Here is a 26890-nt window from a genome sequence, read left to right as displayed (position 1 = left end):
ACAGCCACTCGGTCTTTTCCGGGTTGAGCACCAGTTTGTTAGCTCTCATCCAGTCTTTAACAGCCTCAAAAAAAAAAAAAAAAAAAAAAAAAATTTGCTAAAAAATCTGTAAACCGCTTAGAGAGGGCTGAAAGCCCTATGAAGCAGTATATAAGTCTAACTGCTGCTGCTGCTGCTGCTGCTGCTGCTGCTACTACTACTACTACTACTACTACTACTACTACTACTACTATAGGAAGATTGCTTTCCTGTCTCCCCTGGTCCTTCTCTTCCCTAGACCAGCCAGGCCCAGTTCCTGCAACCGTTCATCGTATGTTTTAGCCTCCAGTCCCCCCCCCCCCATCATCCTGGTTGCTCTTCTCTGCCCTCTTTCTAGAGCCTCCACATCTTTTTTTTATAGTGTGGTGAATAAAACTGGTTGCCTGACTTTTGGGGAGCAATACAACAACACAAAATGATTCTAAATAAAAGCAATTTTAAATCGTAACATTGAAGTTGCCTTGCTCTTCTCCTGGTTCAAGTTTCCATCCACGATTCCTTGTCTGGCCCTTCAGGTGCTTTGCATGTTTCTATTACCTGAGCAGCGTAAATTTCCCCCCAGCCTTTGGGTGTTTATAAACTCGGACATTGGGAGAAGGGGGGGAGAATGGAAATTTATTTGATGTTTACAAAGGAGGAGGCTTTACTCTCCCCACCCCCTTTCGTTTTTTTTCAACCCATAATGACAGGTGATTGACATGAACGATTATCAACGAAGAAGATTTGCTTCCCGCATCATCGATAGCCTCTTCAACACAGTCACTGATAAGAAGATCGCTATTTTGGGATTTGCATTTAAAAAGGACACAGGAGATACCAGGTAACATGAGGGAAACTGTGGCCTGGCCAACAGATTCTCCTTCCCCCTCCATCTGACTCTCACTGAGAGCTGGGTGTGCGAAACAGCGACAGATCAGGGTTGGCGTAAGTCGCAAGTGAGATAGAATCACAGTTAGTCTCCGATTTCGCGGCCACCATAGAGCCCCAGATTTACATCACTAAGTGAAGCATTTGCTAAGTGAGTTTTGCCCCGTATTACGGCCTTTCTTGCCACTGTCGTTAAGGGAGTCCCTGCCCTTGTTAACTTGGTCACCCGGTTGTTAAGTGAATCTGGCTTCCCCATGGATGTTGCTTGTCGGACGGTCGCAAAAGGGAACCGCGTGGTTCCCGCCCCCCTCCCCGGCACGCTGCAACCGTCATAAATGTGAATAAGTTCCCAAACGTCTTAATTTTGATTGCGGGGAAGCTGAACTAGTCAGTAAGGGTGGAAAATGATCGTAAGGCCCTTTTCTTTCGGTGACGTTGTAACTTTGAACGGTCACTAAATGAAGTGCCCGTATTCAAAGGCTTGTGTTTGATGTCATCTCTTTCTTTCCTCTTCGTTTAGGAGAGCATGACTAATTGGTACATAAATTCAGTATACGCCCTTAATGATAGGCACGCCCAACCAGGAAGAGTTTATCATGATGAATTCTTTATGGCCCTGGGGTTAACTGAGCATTCAGCTCTATGATTAAACAGTAATCCCTTGTTTTAGACTTCAAAGCAGCGGTCATGGTGGTCCATGGACCCCTGGTGGCCCACGAGAAAATTTCTTGCTGGGTGCGGAAGCACAATGAATGGTTCTAGACCAGCGGTCACCAATTGGTGGTCCGTGAGAAAGTTTTGGTGGTCTGCAGAAAAATTATTTGCATTTTTTTATATTGCACTAAATCGGGCGTCCTCAAACTACGGCCCCTGGGACGGATACATGCAATGAATTGTTTTGCTGCAGAGAGTCTCCCCCTTCGGGGTCTTTTTGTGCGGGTCGGAGGGGGGCAGAAATTCCGACTTGGGGTCTGCTTCAGCCTCCTGGTGGGGGGCTTTGGGCGAAGGCTGGAGGGAAGCACCGCTGGTGGTGAAGAGCCGGAGGGCCTCGTTCCAGTGGGACTGTTATCATGGCCTGGAACTGGCCGACCATCTCACCCCGCTGAGCCTCCAGGCGCCGGCACCTGGCCTTGCACTCCCGCAGGTCTTCCCTCTGCTTGGAAAGCCTATGCTCCTAGTCCTCAGTGAGGTGCTTCTGCTGAGCCTCCTTCTTGCTCAGATCCAATTTGAGCTGTTTTGCCAGCTCTTTCTCCTGGTGGCTGCTTAGCTCCAGCAACTGCTTCCTGTTGGGGCCCTAAGGAGGCCAGACGAGGAGGGGCTGGGAGGGAAGGGCGAGTGGAGGCCGGCAAGGCACCCGTCGAAGTGAGTGATACTGAGTTGGCCACGCCCACCCAGTCACATGAGCACCTTGCCACGCCTACCCAGCCGGTTATTAGGCAGATCATATTAGTGGTCCGCGGGGTTTAAAATTATGAATTTAATGGTCCCTGAAGTCCGAAAGGTTGGACGGATGGAGGATAAATAAAATGGATAGAGTTTAAATTGGAAACTCAACACTTACTTTTTTTTTCTTTCTTTCTTTCTTTCTTTCTTTCTTTCTTTCTTTCTTTCTTTCTTTCTTTCTATCATTTCTCCTTCCTTCTTTCCTTCTTCCACCCTTCCCCTTTAAAAAATCTATTTCTCTTGCTGATGTGGGCGTCCCTCCCTCCTCTCTTCCCCTCTCTCTTTCTTTCTCCTTTCCTTCTTCTTTAAAGTCTTATTTCCTCAATTTATCCCTCCCTTTTCCTTCCTCTCCTCCCCTTCCCTTTCCTTTCCTTCCTTCCCTTCCTATTTTTCCTTCCTGTCTGTTTCTCACAAGGAATGTGTCAGCACCTCTTCATTGAGTAATTAGGAAAGAAGACCACGAGACTCCATAGGTAGAAATCAAGTGTACTTTTACTAATTATAAATGATTAGAGGCGTAGCAAAGCGAAGTCTGATTATTTAGGCGCGAAAGCGATTGATATATAAAATAACCCATTCCCCACCCCTTGGCATCCCAGTTACAGTCCAATCATAATTCTCCCAAGTGTCAGGTGTGAGATAACTTCGAAAGGCATCACCAAGATGGAATGTCGGTGCCGTTAGCCTTGGCGGGAACCTCCTCCGCATGTGTAGTCCGACAGGCAGCAGAACTCCAGAATCTTCCTCCAGTACAATTAGTAACCCCTCCCAAATACCATGCCCTCCCTCCCCGTTTCAATGGCAGCCGAAGCAGCAGCAGAGGCTGACAGAATGTATTTCAGGTAAAGACGCTCTCAGTGCTTTGCCCAGAAGTAAATCTCATCACATTCAGTGGCGCTAATTCTAATACCCACCTGTTTGATAAATTGGTCATCTTCGCCTGCCTTTTCAACACAGGTGTCCTGGGTTAAACTCTAGAGGATGGTTAACAGAGGTAAGGATTTCAGGACGTTGTACGTTTTATTTTTAGAGAATCATCCAGCATCTACATCAGCAAATATTTAATGGACGAAGGTGCCAGACTCCACATCTACGATCCCAAAGTACTGAAAGAGCAAATCATTCTGGATCTTTCTCACCCAGGGGTGTCTGAGGATGACCAAGGTGAGAGGGATGAGCTTTCTAAAGATGTCTCAGAAAGGAGACCAAAAAACCTTTGTTTTTTTAGAAAAAGGATAAAGTTTACCCCTCAGTTATTTTTGCTACGTATAATTACTGACTGTACAGCTGTAGAGATTAATTTGATTTTGCACTTGGTAACTGCAGCTAGATTGTTGGTGGTGCAATACTGGAAGAAGGAAGATTTGCCTACTATCCAAGAATGGACATTGAAAGTCACAAACTTAGCCGAGATGGCCAAAATATCTGCATATCTTAAGGACTATTTAAACGAGAGATATAAACGAGACTGGGAAAAATGGATTGATTATACTCAAAATAAATATGGGACTAAGAAATTCCAGATAACTTATGATTAAGATCGGGAACGATATAAATTGTTTAGAGTTAGCCTAGCAAGGAGGAGCTAAGCTCAATTTAAAGACGTTATTAATTTTCTATTCTCTTTTCAAATATATTTTTGTTAAAGACTTATACCGTGTATTGGTTCTGGGAAGTCGGGAGGGGGGGGAAGGTGGGGGGGAGGGAAGTATATTAGGCTTGAGGAGGGGTGTTGGGTTTTAAAGTAATATGATTGCACATGTATACTGTCTTGCCTTATTTTATTTTTTTAAACAAAGATATGTTAAGTATATTGATATGGAAGCATAAATACCATCAACACAGAATGGAGTTTGCTCAGAAGCTGAAATACACCAAGTGAATGAGAGGAAGAGTGGGAAGCAGAGAAGAGAAGAAAGAGAGGAAGAGAGGGATAGGAGAGAGGGCAAGGGGGGGGAAGATGAGGTGTATAAGGAGGAGTGGAATGAGGAGAGAGGAGAAGGAGAAAGGAAGGGGAAGTAGAGTAGAAAAGGATGATGGAGGGAAGAAAGGAGGTAGGGAGGGGGAGGAGAGAGGGAGGAGAAAGTGTTGGATAAGGTATAAATATGGTATATGGAGAGCAGAAGAGCCAATGATTAGTTTTTATTTTTATTTTTTCGGTAGTTGCTGGCAAGTTGAATTGATGTAATTACTTAATAATACAACATGATATTGGCTATGTAATAGTATACATGTGATTATGTTATGAAAATGGAAAATAAAAAGTTTTTTATGGAAAAAAAACCCAGGATATTGAGCCACATTGGCACAGTGGTTAGAGGGCCAGGCTACTTCTGCTGACTGCCGGCTGCCTGCAATTTGGCAGTTCGGATCTCACCAGGCTTCAGGTTGACTCAGCCTTCCCTCTTCCCGAGGTGGGTAAAATGAGGACCCAGATTATTGGGGGCAAGAGGCCGACTCTGTAAACAGCTTATGGAGGCCTTTAAAGTGGTATATAAGTCCAAGTGCTATTGCTATATTGAAAAGCTTTTTTGTATAATACACGTCAACACTTGGAAAGGGAAAAGAACTGTAGTGATTACTGAGACCAAAGAATAAACTGTAAATGCTGTAATTTAATTTAAAAAACAAATACAGGCAGCCCTCGACCTATGACCACAATTGAGGGTCTCCTGACTGAGCAAGGGGCTGGACTAGAAGACCTCCATGGTCCCTTCCAGCTCGATTCTGATTCAGTCGTTTCTTTCATTATTTTATACATTTTGGTATGGATCACTTACACAAACACAACTGTGGTGGCATGCCGGCAGCCAGCAGAGATGGCAGCAGAGTCGGAGAGCAAGTAGGTTGGGGAGGAACCTAGGCCAGTCCTGGGGATTGAGGAAAGCTCAGACGAGGGCTCTGCGTCGGAGGCAGAGAGGGAATTAGACAGCAGTGAGGCAGAAGAACAGCTGGAGCCTGTTCCCAGTGTCCATATGCACAGAGTTGCCAGAAGACAAGAAAAACTAGGAATTCAGGGTCGACTTGGGAGTAAAGCCACACCTTGGAGGGGATTGGCCCCTCCCATAGGAAACAAAAGAGCGAACAGGGAGGGGGCTTTTGCAGGAAACAATTCTTTCATTCAGTTGTTTCAAGAATGGAAAGTTCTGTTTGCGACTATAAGAGGCTCTGTGCCAAGTTTTGTCTTCGCCTGTGTTTGGAAACTAGTTATCTGGCAGCTCGCCAAACGAGATAAGGTTCGTGTTGATAAACATTCCTTGGAAAGACTGTTTGCTAAGCCTGGCTGACTGTGAATGAAAGGAATTCGCAGTCGTGTAAATAAAAGGGGTTTTGCTGGGTCCGTTTAAATGGGCTTCTCTTGGCCCATAGATGCTCAGGGTTTGACTCCCAACTTCCCTCTCGTTCTCCCCATTTTAGTCTCGCGACTGGTCACCATTAGTAAGGACCCGTACGAAGCCTGCGAGGAGGCCCACGCTCTCGTCATTTGCACGGAGTGGGACATGTTTAAGGTAAACACGGTGGAAATGCTCTACATAAGGGAATCCGGTGCGAATCGTTTGAAACTTATCTTGGGCGTCCTTTGCAGGAGCTGGATTACGAGCGCATTCACAAGAAAATGCTGAAGCCCGCTTTCATCTTTGATGGCAGGAGAGTCCTGGATGATCTCCATCATCGGCTGCAAGCGATCGGGTTCCAGGTATGATCTCCTCCTGTTATTCTGCTCGCTAACCATGTGCTCTGACCTGGCTCCCCCAAACCCCCTGAATTGAACTCAAAATTTCCTTCATTAGGAGCGCCAGCAGCCCCGGCAAAAAGTTTCTCTCTCACCGCAGGCTAACAAGTCTGGCCGGCCGGAAGATGAATAGTTGTATGCCACATCTATTCATCTCCGCCCCCTGCCTTTGATCCCCAGAGCTAGGGTGGGGCTTCGCTAGCAGTGGTAGCTCTTCCGTCCCAAGGACCGGCCCATAGATTTCCACTGCTCTCCTCTCCTCTGCCACATTTATTCATCTCCGCCCCCTGCCTTTTATCCCCAGAGCTAGGGTGGAGCTTCGCTAGCAGTGGTGGCTCTTCTGTCCCAAGGACCGGCCCATAGATTTCCACTGCTCTCCTCTCCTCTGCCACATCTATTCATCTCCGCCCTCTTCCTTTGATCCCCAGAGCTAGGATGGAGCTTCGCTAGCAGCGGTGGCTCTTCTGTCCCAAGGACCAGCCCATAGATTTCCACTGCTCTCCTCTCCTCTGCCATATTTATTCATCTCCGCCCCCCTGTCTTTGATCCCCAGAGCTAGGGTGGAGCTTTGCTAGCAGTGGTGGCTCTTCTGTCCCAAGGACCAGCCCATAGATTTCCACTGCTCTCCTCTCCTCTGTCTTCTCTGCATCTGTGTGTCAGACCCTGGACCCAGATGTTCCTCCTCTTCCTCATCATTCCCCTCCAGACTTGGGGATTGTTGGGGGCAATATGCTGACTTTGTAAACCACTTAGAGAGGGCTGTAAAGCACTACGAAGCGGTATATAAGTCTAAGTGTTATTGCTATCTAGCTTCAGGTGACCCGTGGTTTCTTGGAGTCAGACAGTGTTTAAAAACCCTACAGAAACCTCACAAAGTTGGGTTCTCACAACCAATTGAGAATAAAATGCATGGAAATGAATAATAGATGAATAAATGTACAATACCAACAGGTGGTTCTTCGAAGTAAACACAAGGCAGGAGAGTTACAGGCAAACACAAGCAGTTTCATATCAGCAGACAAGCCCAGACAGAATGCTTTAAGTTTACTTCACAGAGCAGGAGACTGCTTAAGTTTCTGTTTCAGTTCTTTGCACAGACTCAGATCTGTTTAAGCTCCCATTGGCTGTCTTAGTTAGCCTATTCATTGGCTGACCTTGTTCCCATGTCTCTCCCAGTCATGAATATTTTAGCAAGCCCCTCAAATACTGATTTCATTCTCTGTCAGCTGATTTTGTGCATTTTTTTTTCCTTTTTCTTCAGATTGAGACAATCGGGAAGAAAATCTCAGCCAAAAGAATTCCCTTTGCGTCGTCCGGTGACATTCCAAAATTCAGTCTGCAGGACCCGCCTTTAAAGAAACCAAGGATGTAGGCTTTTTTTTGGTACAGAAAAGTTGGAAGGAGGAGGAAAATAGAAGAAAACAAGAAGGGACCCTTTGAGCCTCAATAAAGCATTACAAATTATTTGATTTCAATGGGAGATTTAAATATCTCCCGCGGAAACCCCACTTAACACTCCGCTCTGGCTAAATGAAGTTTTAGTATTTTTTTTGCATAGTGAAAAAGATTTCATAACGAACTATTGAGGTACAGCGCCGTCGTTACGTGGGACATTTTCAACCAGATTCTCTTTTATTATAAGGTCTATTTTTCTAGTATTGTAACTTCTACCAATGACGTGTTAACTATACAACCATCACGTTTTTTAAAATATTTTTTTAACGGGACAACGCATCGGATTTGAACTTCCAAGATTTTAGGGATATTTTTGCAAGATTTCACAGACTTAAAACTTTAGCTTTGACAGATTGAAAGTAGAAGCAAGGAAGAAATTTCCTATCCTATTGAATAGATAGTAACCTATTAACACCATGTAACATTATTCATGTTGGAAGTTTAAATTAAGACTTGTCTGGTATGGAAATCTTCAGCAAAGGGATACTTTTTTCCATGAACGAAATCAAGGCATTAATGAAATGACGGTTGAAGTACTTTGCATAAAACTAATGCTTATTCCAGAGAAGACCCAAAATAAGGAATTATTAATTCTGCTTTCTCTTCAATTGCTGATATGCTGACCATCACTTTCTCACCTTAGAAGCTAAGCAAAGCACGATTCTTATTGTGGTTAAAAGCAGACTTGGGACTTAAAAGTTCTATCCATATATGGAATTGATCTGACTTTAGTACGCTACATTAAGCTGACTTATTGTAACCACGGTTTACCGAATAAATCCAAGTTGGTCGGGTTCGTACCGTAAGCCAAGACCAAGCGAAGTATGCTTTTAAGCACGCTGCGTGAACTGGGACACACAACATCCTTAAAATATCTGAGGAAATGTGTTTTGCAGAATCTTGGGCATTACCAATATCTTTTCACATCCTTATAAGACAGACATCAGATTTTATTTTTTTTGCAGTTTATCCCAGTAAACTACCACACCCAAAATAACAACCAAAGGATGCTTCCGTTTTTTTGGTACCCACGGGAATAAATATAAAACTGGAATACCCATCACTGCAGTGGGATTGTTGCTTAATTCTCAAACACACTTGTACTCAACACAACAGAAGTCCACTTTTTTCCTTGGATCAGCTGCAAACAAATCTTCGAGGTACCTCTTTGTCTAACGGCCTCAAAAATTAGCACGTCGATCCATTTTTGACTTAAGACCCTCATTCGTACCTTTTTTATAAAGCGGTCAGGGAAAAGATAATATTGTAGCCGAGCTCCAATCCAACTGTTTAATCGCGAATATCATTTCCAATCCAACAGTTTTAATTAAGAATATCATTTACGGTACAGAGATGCTTCTAATCCTATTTTAAGGCCAACGAGAAAAGTGATTTCATTGTGCTTTATGCAAACAAGGATGATGACTGAGAATCACTCGTGTCCCAGGAGCGTCATTGAAAAGACGTTTAGCGATGCGATGTGGGCTAATAATGGAACAAACCATGATTATAGATGAGAGAGGGGGAAAAATGCATCTTTTGATTCCTTAATGTATGTGTCTCATTCTACCTCTGTTTTTCTTGATGTATCTGGATGCTAGTTATTGGATAATGAGTGATACCTTTGTTTTGTATAATATCAGAGCGTGTCAGGGTCCAGGAACAAAATAAAATATTTTGTATTCTTTTTTTTTTTTATAAAGCAACGAAAGCTTTCCAAGTTGTTTTCATTGGGTTTATCCGTGATGCTGCCATCTAGAACACAAGAGTGGGATTCTTCTTCTCGGTCTTAAGAGGCATCAGATGTCCTTCTTCTTTCTCTTGTGGATTAAGTTTTTCAAGAAAAATTCACCTGTGCAGTATCCGAAACAAAAGACGTTTTAACCAAGCGGTAAAAATCTTCCGCTGTCCATTTTTTTGTCATTATTGCAGGAAAATACAAGGGAGCCATCAATTGCGGCAAAGAATCTAAATATGAAATGGACCTTTTTGTGGGGGGGGAAAAAATCAAAATTTCAAGAGCATCTAAGGGCTAATAGCTTCTGTGCTATTTGGTGCTCCTATAAGTTTCAGCATAGTCAAAAAAGCAAGAGAGATTTCGAAAAGTTATCATCCTTTGGTTTTTTAAAGCTAAATACTATCCAAAATCTTCCCAGTGGCTCAGAAATTAGTTATCGTACCTAACAGGATGCTTCAAACATGTTAACAGCTCTGAAATAACATTTTTTAAGCTTCTCAAATAGTGCTGTAGTTCAAGGAGAGCGTATTCTGATTTTAAAGAGCACTTGTAATGAGACCTTCCAAGTTACAACAAATGATGCAAATTACAGAGCAATTTACATCTAAATTAATCCTTGCTGTGATCTGCTGCACACTGGACTTCTAAAGTCTCCATGAGGATCATCAACATGGATTCATAATTGAAGTGTCGGGCCCGTTCAACCAGTTGGTGGAAATTTATATATATATATAAAAATGGCTGTGTGTCTGTGTGTATGTACCAGCATAACTCTGGAATGCATTTGAACAATTTCAACCAAACTTGGTACGCAGATAACTTACTCTCTGGAAACAAATAATGTGGGGGTAAGACACCCCTAACACCCCTCGGAGTGTGTGTTCTGTTAAGATACAACCTGTTGTGCCTTAAAATGGCTTCTACTGTACTGTAAAATGGCTTCTACTGTGCAGCGCAGTTGCCATGGTAATGGCTTCACGGTACTCCACAAGGGTAAGGAGGAAAATCCAGCATTAAAAATTACGTTTGGTCCAGACATTTCCCCCCTATAAATAAATACCCGGTCAACGCCGGGTTAACGGCTAGTAAAATATAAACCCTGTACATTTGGGCTAGGTTGCTGTAGTAGTAGACGATCTGTGTTCTAGTCCTGCCTCAGACACGGAAGCCAGCTAAGCTTCAGCCAGTCAGTCTCTCTTAAACCCTGAGAAGGAGGCTATGGCAAATTGCCCAATTGAAGTGCAAATGCAATTTACCAGTAGTAATTTAATTAGTAACCCTTGAGCAACCTGTTGAGTTCTGGATACTGTGGCTGGGCTGAGTGACTCGCTTGTGGTCCTGCTAATCGGACAACTCGTTGTACCTGCTTTGTAAGAAGAACGCACAAGAGGCCCACTGGCTGTGTAATGAAATCCGAGGCTGTTTCCAACTTTCTCCCAGTGTTTAAATTTCTCCGGAGCAACATATTCTTCCACCTAGGAAAAAAAAATAATGATATTATAAAGGCAGTTGAGTTCTGGGTCATCTGAAAGTTGGATAGTTTTCTAATTGCTTTCGCAAAAGCCCGTTTATACCGGGAGTCCTCGACTTATAACAGTTCATTTAATGAATGTTTGGAGTTGTGAAACGGAAAAAAAGGGACTTATGACCGTTTTTCACACTTAACGACCGTTGCCGCATTCCCCCTGGTCACGCGATCGAAATTCTGGCGCTTGACAACTGGCTGAGATGACACAGATTCACTTAGCAAAGGGTTACTAGTTTGAACAACTGAAGGGATTCACTTAACAACTGTGTCAAGGTCGTAAAACAGGGAAAAACTCACTTAGCAACAGAAATCTGGGGTTCAATTGTGGTCGTAAGCCAAGGACTATCTGTACTTAATTTAGAGCTATTTTAAGGGCAGAATCCTTCCTTTTCCTTGTGCAAAAGGGGAAGAACAAAAATGATCCTTTTGGAAACCTCTATTAAATCTCACAACTGGGCAAATGGCCAGGTTTAGAAACACTTTTTAATTTTGGCCCCATTTTTTATTCTATTTTTTGTAAGGAACTGCACGGCTTGCTGCTACTGTCATGGTATGCAGAATGTTTAAATGTGAACTATTCTGAAAATCGAACCATCTTGTTACATGTCCTCCCTTAAATGTAAAAAAAAAAAAGGACTTCAAAGGTTGAAAAAAAAAAGGGAGGTTTTGAGCATTTTTCAAACCTTCAAAAAGGTCTTTTTGGGACACTTTGGCATATTTTGATCATGGAATACTTTCCAAAGTGCTCCAATCCCCTGTTTTGGGCTTGGGATGGGATATTACAAACCGAACATCTGGGTCTCCATTCAAAACGCTTATTGCCAGCAGTAAAATGCAATTTAATATTAGTCCAGATATTATCCAACAGGTTTTAGGGTATCGGAAGCAATGAACAGCCTTGAGACTTCCAATCTCTCTCTCTATAAAAATGGCTGTTGTGTGTGTGTGTGTGTGTGTGTGTGTGTGTGTGTGTGTGTGTGTGTGTTCCATTATAACTCTGGAACGCCTCGAGCAATTTCAACCAAACTTGGTACACTCTCTGAAAAAAAATTCTGTGGGGGTAAGGCACCCCTAAAACCCCTCAGGTGGTGGTGGTGTTCTGTTAAGATACAGCCTGTTGTGCCTTAAAATGGCTTCTACTATACTACCATAAATGGCTTCTAATGGCTCCCTCTGGTAAGGGAGGGAAATCCAACGTTAGAAATTACGTTTGATCCAGACATTTCCCCCCTATAAATAAATACCCGGGCAACGCCAGATTATCAGCTAGTTAGTTCTAAAATAAAATACCTTCAGATGCCGTTTTGTTGGCTGCATATACTGTCCCAAGGTCAAACAATCCACATCGGCTTCACGTAATCCTATTTTTTGTTAAAAAAAATAAGATACTCTTAATAAATGACAGAACCAGGATTTGGCATTTTTCTCCTATCTTTTTTAACAATAATTTTATCCAAATTTGCAAGTGTGGGTAGTTATTGATGTACCTTCATAAATGAGGCCAAAATTTATATTGCCGAGACCTTTGCAAAGTGAATTTCCCCTCCCCCCCCATTTTACAATCATTCTTGCCGGAGTTGTTAAGTGAGTAACATGGTTGTTAAGTGAATCTGGCTTCCCCATTGACTGCTTGTCAGAAGGTCTCAAAACATGACCCCAGGATGTTGAAACCGTCATAAATATGAGTCAGTTCCCAGGCACCTGAATTTTGATCATGTGACCACATGGATGCTACAACAGTCGTAAGTGTGAAAAACGGTCATAAGTCACTTTTTCAGTGCCATTGTAACTTTGAGTGGCCACTAAATAAACTTGTTTGTCAGGTTTCCGAAAGATGCCCTCATTAATTCATGAGCCTCGAGCCAAGTTTCAAAAGAAAACCAGCCATTTGTTAGGAACACCATTTCGGCAATCCCTCATTGCAGTCAGATCTGACCTCATTTGCATTATGGCTGAACTTTACCCTCTTCCTCCCCTCCTCTTAGTCTGTGTCATAAATCACATCCTCCAACAAGGTGCACAGTAATCTGAGACCCCACTCTAGTCGAAGGTATATGTAGAATGCGCTCCCCACTCCCGCTTCACTCACCATGGGAACTTAAACATGCCAATGGCTTCTGTGTTGACACTGTTGTAAGTCAAGGACTCCCTATACCAAGATATAAGAAGGCTTCATACAAACTAAGGAAAATATAAAAAGTAAGGAAAAAGAAAAATGCAAAGAAGTGGTGTAGGGTTTCCTGCCTAGGCAGGGGGTTGGACTAGAAGACCTCCAAGGTCCCTTCCAACTCTCTTATTCTGTTCTTTTCTGTTCAGAGAGATAGAAAAATGAAAACGAAGCGAGATGTTAAAAAAAAAAACCTAAGCCTTTTTGTCATGTGAATCCTCTGCAGGCAGTCCTCAACTTACAACAATTCATTTAGCGACCGTTCAAAGTTACCACGGCACTGAAAAAAGCAACTTATGACCGTTTTTCACACTTAACGACCATTGCAGCCTCCCTGTGGTCACATGATCAAACCATTCAAATGCTTGGCACCTGGCTCGTACTTCTGACGGTTGCAGCGTCCTGACGTCACATTTGGCGGACTGACAAGCTAAGTCAGGGGAAGCTGAATTCACTTAACGACCCGTGTTACCAACTTAACAAACGGCAGTGATTCACTTAACCGCTGTGGCAAGGAAAGTTGTAAAATGAGGCAAAACCCACTTAAGAGATGTCTCATTTAGTAACAGAATTTTGGGGCTCAATTGTGGGTCGTTAAATTGAGGATTAGCTGTCTACATCATCCTTTTTTAACGAACCCTAATCCAGAGGTGGGTTCCTACCGGTTCGGTCGAGTAAGTAGTAACTCGGCTGGACACATGCCCGAATCAGTTCTATTGGTGCCGCCATGTTGTTTTTGCTTCCGCGCATGCGGGCGCCCGAAGCGCGTCCTTGAGCAAACCAGTAGTAGAAGAAGCCGTAACCCACCCCTGCCCTAATCCCTTGCGGGGTGAATTCTGGGCAACTGAATAGGAGCTAGCAGAGTGTTTACTGGCCGGATGACTTTCCTGTTGCCATTGCGGAGTTTTCTTCAGCAGATATATTCTCATTGTGCCCAGAGAGAGAAATATCTGCCTCTACCTAGGATTGAACTCACAGCCTGCTGATTGTGAGGTGAGAGCTCACAATCACTGTATCACTCGGGGATTAGCTGTCTACGACGCAGATAAATAGGGGCGGAGCATGGAGGGCCCATTTGGAGTGGCCAACTTCACTTATTTATTTATTTTTGAACCCCTATGCCACTTATCCCTTCTCCTCTCTACTTACTTTCCAGGGTGGCATGCAACTGTTCGTCCGTCTCCCCCAGGCCAAGCATGATCGACGTTTTGGAAATCACGTCGGGCTGAACTTCCTTGGCGTGCTTCAACACGCGAACGGATTGCTCAAAATTTGCCCGTGGATCGCGAACTTTGCTGCAAGAAAAAAAAAGGTATGCAAAAGGGTTTTAGCCCAACGCTGGGTGGATCTTAGGTTCGTTGCAGCTCTGGCTGAGTTTGATCCCTGCACGGAGACCCCAGAACATTAAGAACAGTGGTTCTTCAGCTTGCTACTTTCAGATGGGTGGACTTCAACTCCCAGAATTCCCCCAGACCACTTTGGGATTTGCTGACAGGAGAGGTGCAAAAGAAGAAAAAAAAAATCACCGTATTTTTCAGAGTATATGACGCGCCTCCTCCCGCCCCCGAAAAAAATAGCAATAGCAATAGCAGTTAGACTTATATACCGCTTCATAGGGCTTTCAGCCCTCTCTAAGCGGTTTACAGAGTCAGCGTATTGCCCCCACAGTCTGGGTCCTCATTTCACCCACCTCGGAAGGATGGAAGGCTGAGTCAACCTTGAGCCGGTGAGATTTGAACCGCCAAACTGCAGATAGCAGTCAGCTGAAGTGGCCTGCAGTACTGCACTCTAACCACTGTGCCACCTCGGCTCAGGTGGGCGAAAATTTGGGTGCGTCCTATACACCGAATGTAGCCCCACCCACCAGAGGCCAAAAACGCAAGGCGTGGAGTCAGCGACGGTCTGCGGCAATCCCTGCAGCCTGGAACAGCTGATTGGAGCAGTCCGATCCACCCGCCAATCAGCTGTGCTGAATCAGGCTGCAATAAGTGCTGAAGCTGACCTGGCTGGTTGGAGTTTTACAGCAGCAATCACATTCAGAAAGCACAGTAACTGATTCAGCAGGATTCAAAATAATATTAATAATATACAATACACTACCAAAAGCAGGTTTTCCAAGGTAGCAGTAAATACAAGCAAAACACAAGCAGTTTCACTTTCGGTTCTGGGCTAAGCCAGGCTCCTTCCTGTCTCCTTGTTGCTCACACAGCAAATACTGTTTCAGAATCCAAATAGCCCCCATTGGCTGACTTAGTTGCTCTGCCTATTCATTGGCTGACCTTGTTACCATGTGTCAGCTGAATACCATGGATGCTGGTAGGCAGAGGCAGAATTTTTCTTATTATTATTTTCCTCCCAAAAAACTAAGCTGCATCCTATATTTTGGAGCCCGGGGTGGGTTGCTGCTGGTATTACTGGCGGTTCGGTGGGTGCAAAAAAAATTAAAATGCTCCACACGCAAACACATTTGCAAATGAAAAGGTTTGCGCATGTGCAAAACTTTAAAAAATGGAGGGTGGGATAAATGTTTGCAATGAAAATTGTTCTGCGCAGGCGCAGAACCGAAAAACAAGATGGTGCTGCTGGAAGGAGGAGGAGGAGGAGGAGGAGGAGGAGGAGGAGGAGGAGGAGGAGGAGGAGGAGGAGGAGGAAGAGGAGGAGGTGGTGGTGGTTATCATGCATATTAAGGACTGAAATAAAATCAATACTATTCTATGTGCCAAAATTCTGACCTTTAAGTATGTCAAAATTGTGGTCTGCAGCGCTGGCAGTTGCTTTGCTGGCAAGATGTCATGGGGAAAGAGGAAGTATGCGCTTAAAGTGGATGTAAATATAACTCTGTTGTAACGTTGAGGTTAAAGGAATGGGAAACTGCCGCTGTTGCTACGACAAGTTGGCAGAATCTTTAAAGTAATAAAATGCTGGACGGTGAATTGGGGTCAATTGTCCTCAAGCCGTCCTCTTTTGATTGCTTGTCCGACGGACCCTCATTGCAATGTGATTATGTTGTAAGACTTTCGATGGGTCCTCATTGTAAGTGCTGTTGTGGTCTGTTGACCACCCGTCCCGCCAACAGCCAAAGTTGGGGTTGGGAGTTGGGGTCAGAATCAAGGCAATCTGAGAGCTCCGAGGGGGAAGAGAGAGGGAGAAAGGGAGAAGGAGAGAGAGAGAGAGAGAGAGAGGAGGGGGGAGGCAGAGCCTCTTGGCTTCTAGGTGCTCGCTAAGAAAGGATTTTTCGAAATGACCATCAGATCATTCATATTTCTTATACAGTAATTAACATGCTCTGATGCTAAGGAGTTCTACTCCCCCTCCCCACCCGAAAAGAACTCTGATCCAACTGCCAGTTGCCTCACATTCCGTTACCTCAGTTCAAACTGGCAGACATTCCACTCCTTCAGTCAGGAGCTCCTTACAGTACTAAACATCGGTCCCTCACCCAAATGTCTACGCCTTCCACTTATGGAACTGCTTCCGGACTCTAGGCGGCGGGAGCGATATTCCCTTATGCGTTTCTATCGCAGTGGTGCGACCACCACTGAGCCAATGGATTGAACCGGATTTTTCTTGCATTGCCCAATCCAATAGTTTCGTCGCGAAGCATGGGTATCCAGCTTATAAGGTAAAGGTGTAAAGGTTCCCCTTGCACATATGCTAGTCATTCCTGACCCTAGGGGGCGGTGCTCATCTCTGTTTCAAAGCCGAAGAGCCAGCGCTGTCCGAAGACGTCTCTGTGATCATGTGGCCGGCATGACTCAACACCGAAGGCGCATGGAACGCTGTTACCTTCCCACCAAAGGTGGTTCCTATTTTTCTACTTGCATTTTTTACGTGCTTTCGAACTGCTAGGTTGGCGGAAGCTGGGACAAGCCAAGGGAGCTCACTCCGTTACGCGGCGCTGGGGATTCGAACCGCCGAAATTTCTGATCGACAAGCTCAGCATCTTAGCCACTGAGCCACCGCTTCCCTTCTACCCAGCTAGTACTTATATATAAATTAAAAATATATTAAGAAAAAACAAAACCAATGTCCCTTGGAACGAGGGCATTCTCTGGCTGAAAGATCACCTCTGCAATTCAGGAACGGTCTCCACATTGTGGGCATAGACATCTAATCCAGATGAAGCCACTTTCTCCACCGCGCCGAGATCCCCTCGGAAGTCCGGCGTCAAGCATTCAACCAGAATGTTGGGATTCCTGCAACACAAGGAAGGTGTGTAAACTTGCACAAGAGTCAAGAAAACCTCTTCAGGGAATCTCTTTTCAAAAACAGAGAAAGGTTTTTGCCTTCGGCGTATCCGTGTTTCCCCCCCTACCTTTCTTTTAAGTGGGAGACGGTCTTGGCAAAATGTTCTGCGCCTCCATCGGAAAGATCTGCAAAGTTTGTTTTAGAAAGTTTATTTTTATTTTTATGCCCTTATATATAGTTACAGGTGTACATTCACATAGTTATTATTCCTATTTATCTTTATCACTTTTACATATTTGCTTTTCCATATAAAAGGTTAAAATATACATTCTGGATTGCTTTCCTTACCATCCCATACATCTATTTGGCATTATCACCACCCTATTTTTTTTTCTTTTCAACCTCCCTCCCTTCTCCCTTCCTTCCTCCTCTCCTTTCCCTTCCCTTGCCTCTCCCCTACTCCTCTCTTCCTCTTTCTTCTCCTGCCCTCTCTCCTTCTCTTTCTACCTCTTCCCTCCTTCCTCTCCTTTCCTCTTTCTTACTTCTCTCCTTTTTCCTCTTCTCTCCTCCTCTCCTCCTCTTCCTATCCTCTCTCCTTCTCTTTTTATCCCTTCCCTCCTTCCTCTCTTTTTTCCTCTCTTCTCCTCTCCTCCCCTCTTCCTTTTCTTTCCTGTTATTATGGTTATCACCACCCTATTTTTTTTCTTTTCAACCTCCCTCCCTTCTCCCTTCCTTCCTCCTCTCCTTTCCCTTCCCTTGCCTCTCCCCTACTCCTCTCTTCCCCTTCCTCCTCCTGCCCTCTCTCCTTCTCTTTCTACCTCTTCCCTCCTTCCTCTCCTTTCCTCTTTCTTACTTCTCTCTTTTTTCCTTTTCTCTCTTCTCCTCTTCCTATCCTCTCTCCTTCTCTTTTTATTCCTTCCCTCCTTCCTTTCCTTTCCTCTCTCCTTCTCTTTCTATCTCTTCCCTCCTTCCTCTCCTTTCCTCTTTCTTACTTCTCTCCTTTTTCCTCTTCTCTCCTCCTCTCCTCCTCTTCCTACCCTCTCTCCTTCTCTTTCTATCCCTTCCCTCCTTCCTCTCCTTTCCTCTTTCTTCCTTCTTTCCCCTTTCCTCTCTTCTCCTCCCCTCCCCTCTTCCTTTCCTTTCCTGTTATTATGGTTACCCCTTTTCAACTCTGAACTGTCAAGACGGATGGATGGATAATCAGGAAAAGGTCAACAGAAGAAAGGCATAATAAGGTAAATATTAGTAAATATATATAAGAAGGTAGATCAGGGGATGGGAATGTGAAAGGAGACAGTTCAATAATATTATTAATTTTGAATGTAATCTAATATTGGGAATTTAAAATGTTAATCATTGGGGAAGGGGAATTTGTGAGATATTTTTTGGGAAGAAGAAATAGGGCAGTGATGATGAACCTTTTTGGTCATTTTTTGAGTAAAAAAACTGTCTCAAACCGTGCCAAAAAATGGCCTAAAAACAGCCTTGAAATGGCCTGGAAAATATTCCGAAAAATGGCCCCAAAACAGCCTAAAAACAGCCCAAAAATGCCACAACAGATGTTCTCTAACAAAAGACTCCCTTTTCTTTTTTGCATGTGTTTATGGACTTATGGAGCCGAGGTGGCGCAGTGGTTAGGGTGCAGTACTGAAGGCCACTTCAGCTGACTGTTATCTGCAGTTCAGCGGTTCTAATCTCACCGGCTCAAGGTTGACTCAGCCTTCCATCCTTCCGAGGTGGGTGAAATGAGGACCCGGACTGTGGGGGGCGATATGCTGACTCTGTAAACTGCTTAGAGAGAGCTGAAAGCCCTATGAAGCGGTATATAAGTCTAACTGCTATTGCTATTGCTATTGCTTATTTCTAGAAATAGGGAAAATTAAAACAGCAAAGGAATAAATGGAAAATTGGAGAAATCCACTGAAGATATCCCAAAATTACTCATGTTGCCTAAAAGACACAGAAATACCTGTCACTTGAGGGAAAACATTAATTACCTGCATTTTTTTTCACCTTTTGAGATTTTTGTATACAGGTGGTCCTTGATTTAACACCGTTCATTTTTCGAAGTGACAACGGCACTAAAAAGTGAGCTGTGACCGTTTTTCACACTTACGACGCTTCCAGCATCCCCATGGACATGTGATCAAAATTCAAACAACCTGGCAACTGACTTGTATTTATGACGGTCGTAGTGTCCCGGGGGGGAGGAGGGGGGTGTCATGCGATCCTCTTTTGCCACCTTCCGACAAGCAAAGTCAATGGGGAAGCCAGATTCACTTAACAACCGTGTGGCTGACGTAACCGTGGCAATGATTCACTTAACAACGGTGGCAAGGAAGATGTTTTAAGTTTACATCTGTCGTAAACTGGGGAAAATTCTCTTAACAAATGTCTTGCTTAGCCAGAGCAATCCTGGGCTCGATTATGGTTGTAAATTGGCATATTATTATTATTTTGTTTTCTCGCCGGCCAAGTAACACAACATACCATCCCTGTCCACAGAGGTCAACACGACATAATCCAGTCCCCATTCTGCAATTGCTTTTGCCGTGTTATACGGTTCCTCGGGGTCCAACGGGGGAGGGTTTCGTGATGTCTTCACCGAGCAGAAGCGACAGCCCCTCGTACAGGTGTCCCCCATTAGCTAAAATTAAAAAAAAAGACGAGGGTTTTTTTTCCCATCTAAAAAACCCCCCATTTTTTTTCAAAATTATTTGAACTGCCTGCGTGTCCGACTGCGAACGATGAAATACCTCCATGCCGGATGGCATGGAGACCAGAGGTATCAGTCTCTGGATTCAAGAATGGGAAAGCGGTAAATTTGGTAGTGGGGACCATCAAAATGGGCAAGATGGGGCTTGGTGCTCCCTGAACTTGGTTACTGTCTTGTAGACGTTTTGTTACCCGACTAGGTAACATAATCAGTGCTAGAAGAATTTGGAGTTGGAGGAGGAGGAGAACAACTCTGTGAGCTAGGTGGCTTTCTTGCAGATTTCACGACCCAACTAGGTAACTTCATCAGTGTTAAGAGGGAGTGGGGTTTGTGGATAGGAGGAGGAGGAGGAAGAGGAGGAGGAGGAGGAGGACAACTCTGGGGTCCTTGGTGCTCTCTGAGCTTGGTGGCTTTCTTGCAGACGTTTCATTATCCAACTAGGTAGTATCATCAGTGCTAGAAGAGAGTGGGGTTTGTGGAGAGAAGGAGGAGGAGGACTGTGGGGTCATTGGTGCTCTCTGATTGCTGTGGCTTTCTTGCAGACATTTCACAGCCCAACTAGATAACCTCATCAGTGCTAAGAGGGAGTGGGGTTTGTGGAGAGGAGGAGGAGGAAGACTATGGGGTCCTTAGTTCTCTCTGAGCTTGGTGCTTTTCTTGCAGGCGTTTCATTACCCAACTAGGTAACATCATCAGTGCTAGAAGGGAGTGGGGTTTGTGGGGAGGAGGAGGAGGAGGACTGTGGGGTCATTGCTGCTCCCTGATCGCTGTGGCTTTCTTGCAGACATTCCATGACCCAACTAGGTAACATCATCAGTACAGAGGATGTCATCTTGTTTGGGTCAGGAAACATCTGCAAGGAAACAGCCCACGTCAGAGAGCATCAAGGACCCCACAGCTCAACAAAGGGCCCCTTCTGGGAGCGGCCGATGGAACATCCCAAGGAGGACTCCCCCGTCTGAACTGTCAAGTTGACCCATATACTAAAGTGCTTGGGTTGCTTTGCAAGGTTCCTGCCATTCTGCTAATTTTGACACTCCCTGCGTTTATGCAATAATATGGAAAGGGCGACTCTATGGTTTAAATCTGGGTCTTTCTGGATCTATTCCTTAATGTTGGGGCCCACCAGATGAACTTACCATGATAGTGGCTGTAGCGGTAGCATATTCTCCTCCCCCCCAGCATTCTCCAATGTTTGGACACCTGGCCTCCTCACACACCTATGTATAAATAGAATTAGAAGATATCTGTTGTTTATAGCAGTGATTCCCAAACTTGGCAACTTTAAGACTTGTGGACTTCGACTCCCAGAATTCTCCAGCCAGCTCAAGAGTTGAAGTCCACAAGTCTTAAAGTTGCCAAGTTTGGGAACCACTGGTTTATAGCAACATAACCAAAGGAGAAAATAAGAAATGAAAATCTGAAGAAGCTAAGATCAATGTAGAGATGTCATTAATTTCTTTATTTCTTTTTTCTCAATAGATTTTAGACTGTGTTTGTTAAAAATCCATACCGTGTACGGGTTCTGGGAAGTCGGGGGGGGGGGAGGAAGAGGGGGGTTGGGGGGGGAGGGGGGAGGGAGGGAGGGGTATACATTAGGCTAGACAAGAATTTGGTGGTAAACTAGAAATATTTTGACACACACAAAAAATTGTACTCAGATATCTCACTGATTGAGGAATGATGAAATGTTTGTTTTAAAAGAAAACTTTTGGAAAAAAAAAAGAAATGAAAATCTGTTGTAACTTTGAAGGTTAAAACGGAAGATATTGCTTAGGTATTAAGAAAAAAATAACTATAAAGATGGAAAATAATGGAAGAGAATAATTTGGCTGAAAGGGAAAACAAAACGATGGTGTAAAATGGACTACGTAAATGAAAGGACGTAAAAGACCCAGAAATGCTTCGTTTCTATAATATGTACAATTTATATTAAAAAATAGAAAACCTTGAATTAAAAAAAAAGAAGTTAAACCTAAACTGGAAATTTAAGGGAAACTTTTCAGGAAGGATTTAAAATGGATTTTTGGCTTAAGTGTCTGAAAAAGCTACTGCGGTTGTGTTATCTCCTTCACATTCGGCCCAATCACATCTCCTTTATATAGAAAGAAAAAGAGGAGAAAAATAAAAAATTTCCGGAACAAGTGTTGGTACTGACACGATACTTACCGTATGTAGATTTAAATGGCGCAACGTGTTCTTCAGTTTATTATAGTTTTTCCCAACGGGGATCTCGGTTTTCAACCAGGGAGGGAGCCGTAACCTAAAAAATAAAAAGCTTATTTTAGTTCACCAATTATCTCTGTTTTAGAATTATTATTATTTTTTTGTCTTTCTGTATCAATCCTGTTTTGTAAGTCCACTGTTCACATTCTCAAATTCTTCTTTAATTACACTTCAAACAAATCCATCCAGGAATGATGTGAAATTTTATGCGGGGGTTTTTTTTGGCTGATTTTTTTTTTATATAGGTAGTCCTCAATTGAGACAAAATTTCTATTGTTAAGTGAGACAGTTGGTAAGTTTTTTTTTTGTCCCATTTTACAACCTTTCCTGCCACGGTTAAGTGAATCACTGCAGTTGTTAAGTTTGGCTTCTCTTGTTAGGAGGTCACAAAAAGATTGTTATATGAACCTGGGACGCTAAAACCGTCGTAAGTATGAGTCAACTATCTGAATTTTGCTCACCCACGTGGCCCTTGGGCAGCTGCAATACTTGTAAGGGTAAAAAACGCTTGTGCAGAGGTGGGTTCCTACCAGTTCGCACCAGTTCGGTAGAACCGGTTCGTCAAATCTACCGAACCGGTTAGAAGAGGTTCCACCAGAAAGCAGGCCACACCTACAGAAGAGGGTCCAAAAAATTTTGAAACCCACCACTGACCACTGACACACACACACACACACACAGACTCACACAGAGAGAGAAAGAGAAAGAAAAAAAGAAAAAAGAAAGAAAAAGTGAGAGATGAAAGAAAAAAAGGAAAAAGGGACAGAGAGACAAAAGGAAGGAAAGAGAGAGAGAGAGAGAGAGAGAGAATACATGTCCGGCAAGCCACTCCCACCAGGTCACATGGCTGGCAAGCCACTCCCACAAAGGAGGCCACACCCACAGAGTAGGTTCGGAAAAAATTTGAAACCCACCACTGCGCTTGTGTCACTTTTTTTCCTATTTCATTGTAACTTCAAATGTTCACGAAATAAACTGTTGTAAGCCGAAGACAACAAAACAACAGAGAAGAATGCAAAATACGTGATAGATTTCTTAAGGCTTCTACAGGTTTATGACACCCATCCAATGGCACCATTTTATTATTTACTAGCTGATAACTCGGCGTTGCCCAGGTATTCTTACACGCTGAAGCATTTGTCTGACAGGGAGCCATTTGGGGGGGGGGGGGCTTTCTTCTTCCTATTCCCATGCCCATCATCCCTGCCCTCTCTCTTCCCCCTCACATGCGCTCCTCTTTCTTGCCCTGTTTACGATCCTGGCACCTTGCCCCAAATCCATCCGGCGCTTCCCCGTTGGTCCATTAGAAAGCGGACGTCACGGCTGGCTTTCCAGAGGAAGCTGTGAAGGAACTGACATCACAAAAAATTGCCGCTCTAGGACACTGCACTCGCTCTCCTTAACAGCCTAGGCTCCTCCTTCTTTCTCCCATGGCATCACAAACGATTGCCATTCTAGGATGCCACACTCTCTCTCCTTAACAGCCCAGGCATTCCAGAGTTATGCTGGAACACATAGACACAGACACCTGGGAGGGGGGGAGGATTATCACCAAACTTGGTACACAGATGACTTACCCTCTGGAAACAAATGGGGAGAGCGATGGGAGGGGGGGGGCGCGCACTATTTGTTTCCAGAGAGTAAATCATCTGTGTACCAAGTTTGGTGGAAATTGCTCAAGGCATTCCAGAGTTATGCTGGAACATACATACATACATACACAAAAAAGAAGAAAGAAAAAGAAAGAAGAAAAAGAAAGGAAGAAAGGAGAGGAGGAGGAAGGTTTTATTTCATTCTGCTAAAAGAGAATCGGGGAATGACGGCCCCTCTATGACTTGTGGACTTCAACTCCCAGAAGCCCACAAGTCATAAAAGGACCATCATTTCCCCCATCTCTGAGCCAAAAGATGAAACCCCAACAGGCTAAGGTGCGTTTGAATGGATTACAAGAAACGAGGCTGAATATTTCTCTGTACCTTTCTCCTTTTTGACGCTTTAAATTGCCTTTGTATTCCGCCCACTTGGCTTTGTCCGAAAGTTCCCCAGATATGAAATCTTTCAAATTGGGTCCCTCTTGAAAATGTCCCATCTGGGCTTCTGGCAGCGAATTCGAGCTTGAAGTCCTCAGCTGGTTTCCAAACACCTGGGGGAGAGGAATAGATGTATGTATGTATGTATGTATGTATGTATGTATGTATGTATGATATAATATATATAATTGCTTTGCAAATGTAATATACAGGTAATCCTCGACTTATGACCACAATTGATCCCGAAAGATATGTTGCTGAGTGAAACAGTTGTTGTTATGCCCCCGTCGGAGCCTGAATCCGAGGAGGAACACGAGCTGGAACTGGAGCCGATGGAGATCAAACATGAACATGAGAGACGGAGCTCAGGCGATGAGCAAGAATCACCTCCTCCTGATCCAAGAGCACCGAGAGTGTAGAGAAGGCGAGAACAGCGCAGACTAACTCAGCTACTCAGGAGGAGAGCACCTGTCCCCTCTTCACAAGGCACACCTGGGGAGATGCTGTGGGGAGGGGGGCATTTGTTGGGAACAAAAGCTGAATTCATGGAGGTTGCCAACACTGAACATATCCTGGATTTCTTGCTTTATTTCTTGCTTCCTGGATTAACCGCCTTGTTCCTGTGCTTCCTGGACTCATTGGCTTATTCCCTTGGCCCATTGGATGTTGTGCTCCCAGCGCTGTGCTGGATTACTTCCAGCCAGAGGCTGCTGGAGTGGTGCGTGCGTGTGATCACTTTGCTCTGGCACTTGCCAGAAACGTGGGAGCGGTTGGGGGGAAAGTTGGAGCAATAAAGGGTTAAGTGATCTCTGCCCCACCTTACAATTTTTCTTGCCACTTTAGTTAAGCGAATCACTATACTTGTTGAAGTAGTAACACCATTGTGAAGCGGACCCAGCTTCCCCCTTGACTCGGCTTGTCAGAAGGCCGCAAAAGGGGATCACACAACCCAGGGACACTGCAACCATCATAAATATGAACCAGTTGTCCGGCACCTGAGTATAAATCGCATGATCATGGGGATGCTGCAGTGGTTATAAGTGATGTGGCCCACCAGTTGGCCACAACATGGCTGGCAGCAGACTCGCACGATGAGGAGGTTGGGGAGGAACTTGAGCCAGTTCTGGATCCTGGGGAAGCTTCGTTCCCCAAAAGCGCATGGAACGCTGTTACCTTCCTACCAAAATGATGCTGTTTTTCCACTTGCCTTTTTATATGCTTTCAAACTGCTAGGTTGGCAGAAGTAATGGGAGCTCCCTCTGCTACACAGCGCGAGGGATTCAAACCGCCAAACTGCTGACCTTTCTGATCGACCAGCTCAGCGTCTTAGCCACTGAGCCACCGTGTCCCTCTGTGAATAACAGAGGACAAGGAGCCGACTCGGGAAGCAAAGCAAAGGTGGACGCTGAATGGCCCCTCCCTGGCTGGGGAATAAATAGAAGGAAAGAGGAGTGGTGGTCGTAGGAGACAACAGCTCGTATTTCTGGAGATTTTGCTCATTGTGTTTCGTGCATCAAAGACTGCTTGCCAGACTGAGGTTTATCTCTTTCTCTGTTTGAACTGGCTTAATTTGCAGCCTCCTGGCTGGGAGCTCACAACCTTGAATTATGATAACGAGCTGCTAAGGACTATTGATTCAGTTAACTTCTTGCCTGGACTTTCTGTGGGTGAATGCAGCTAATTCCCAAGTTTGTAAGTAAAGAGGGGGTTTTCTTTGCGGGGAGTCCGTTTCTTGCTTCTGCGAAGGCCGGGTCAGAACAATAACAACTTTTTTCAGTGACAACTTTGAGCGGTCACTAAACAAACTGTTGTTAAGTCGAGGACTACCTGTATAGCCTTTTTCAACACAGTAGGTTTAAGAAGAAAATTAGCTTGAAAAGCTTCCCTCAAATAATTAGAATTGATCCCACTGCTAGTTATACCAAAAATATTTCTTCTTTTCCTAGCAGCGTGTCAGCGTGACAACAGATAGTCCTCGACTTACGATAGTTCATTTAGTGACCATTCAGAGTTACAATGGTCCTGAAAAACTGTGGCTGGGTTTCACACTTACGACCTTTGCAACATCCTCCCGACCACGTGATCAACATTCGGAGGCTGGTTTATATTTATGACCACTGTGGTGTCCCAAGGTCATGTGATCACCTTTTGCGACCTACTTGCAAGCAAAGTCCATGGGTAGGTTCACTTAGCAACTGGGTTGCTAACATCAACTGCAGTGATTCACTTAACAACCGCGGCGAGGAAAAGTGGCAAAACGGGGCAAAATCCACTCGACAACGGAAAGGTTGGGCTCAATTGTGGTCATAGGTCAAAGACTACCTGTACTTAGCTTGCAAATGCCTGCTTGGAGCGTTTTCCCCTGCCCTGGGATCTCCTGGTGGTGCCCCATCCACCTGTAATCCAGATTAGATGCGATTACGCTTTCCAGATCAACCCAGGTCGCCTCCTCGGTGCTGGATTTCCGCCAAGGGCGACCGGACGGCTCTTCCTACCTCGCAGGGACGTTGTGCGGCCAAGGATACCGGGGCAGCAGCCTCGAAACGGGGGAAACGGGGCAAACAGAACGGCCTCTCACCGGTTTGCCCTCCGCGACAAGCCTCGTGAGGCTCCTCGGGGCGAGGGCAGCGCAAGCGAGCCCGCTACCGAGCAGCCACATGTCGGTTGTCCTCCCAGCCCGGCCGCCGCTCCACCGACACCGTCCCCGGGGCCGAAGTCCCTCGATGGGCAACCTCGGCGCTCGGCTAGTTTCCCCTTTCC

At 44.6% G+C, this 26890-nt stretch overlaps 2 protein-coding genes across 2 annotated transcripts in view; one reads left to right on the top strand and one right to left on the bottom strand.

The window, feature by feature from the left end:
• UGDH (UDP-glucose 6-dehydrogenase) overlaps positions 1-9234 on the top strand; it is a 25578-nt gene extending 16344 nt beyond the window's left edge. Inside the window, exons 8-12 of the mRNA XM_087724818.1 lie at positions 729-859; positions 3380-3513; positions 5767-5858; positions 5936-6046; positions 7344-9234. Coding sequence (XP_087580944.1) covers positions 729-859; positions 3380-3513; positions 5767-5858; positions 5936-6046; positions 7344-7454 — 579 coding nt within the window. The 3' untranslated portion in view covers positions 7455-9234. The remainder of the gene's footprint in view (positions 1-728; positions 860-3379; positions 3514-5766; positions 5859-5935; positions 6047-7343) is intronic.
• LIAS (lipoic acid synthetase) lies at positions 8814-26890 on the bottom strand. Its single transcript, XM_087724819.1, has 11 exons — positions 26709-26890; positions 24077-24243; positions 22044-22137; positions 21014-21094; positions 19649-19805; positions 17286-17343; positions 17038-17166; positions 14120-14265; positions 12094-12164; positions 10639-10750; positions 8814-9389 (listed from the first exon to the last, which is right to left on the bottom strand). Exons 1-11 carry the CDS (start codon positions 26787-26789, stop codon positions 9337-9339), a joined length of 1149 nt encoding a protein of 382 aa, XP_087580945.1. The 5' UTR covers positions 26790-26890; the 3' UTR covers positions 8814-9336.

The sequence above is a fragment of the Thamnophis sirtalis genome, unplaced genomic scaffold (assembly GCF_051295495.1).
Source record: "Thamnophis sirtalis isolate CommonGarterSnake01/CBP01778 unplaced genomic scaffold, rThaSir2_p1.2 scaffold_10, whole genome shotgun sequence".
Lineage (NCBI taxonomy): Eukaryota > Metazoa > Chordata > Lepidosauria > Squamata > Natricidae > Thamnophis > Thamnophis sirtalis.
This window is presented reverse-complemented; position numbering and strand designations above follow the sequence as displayed.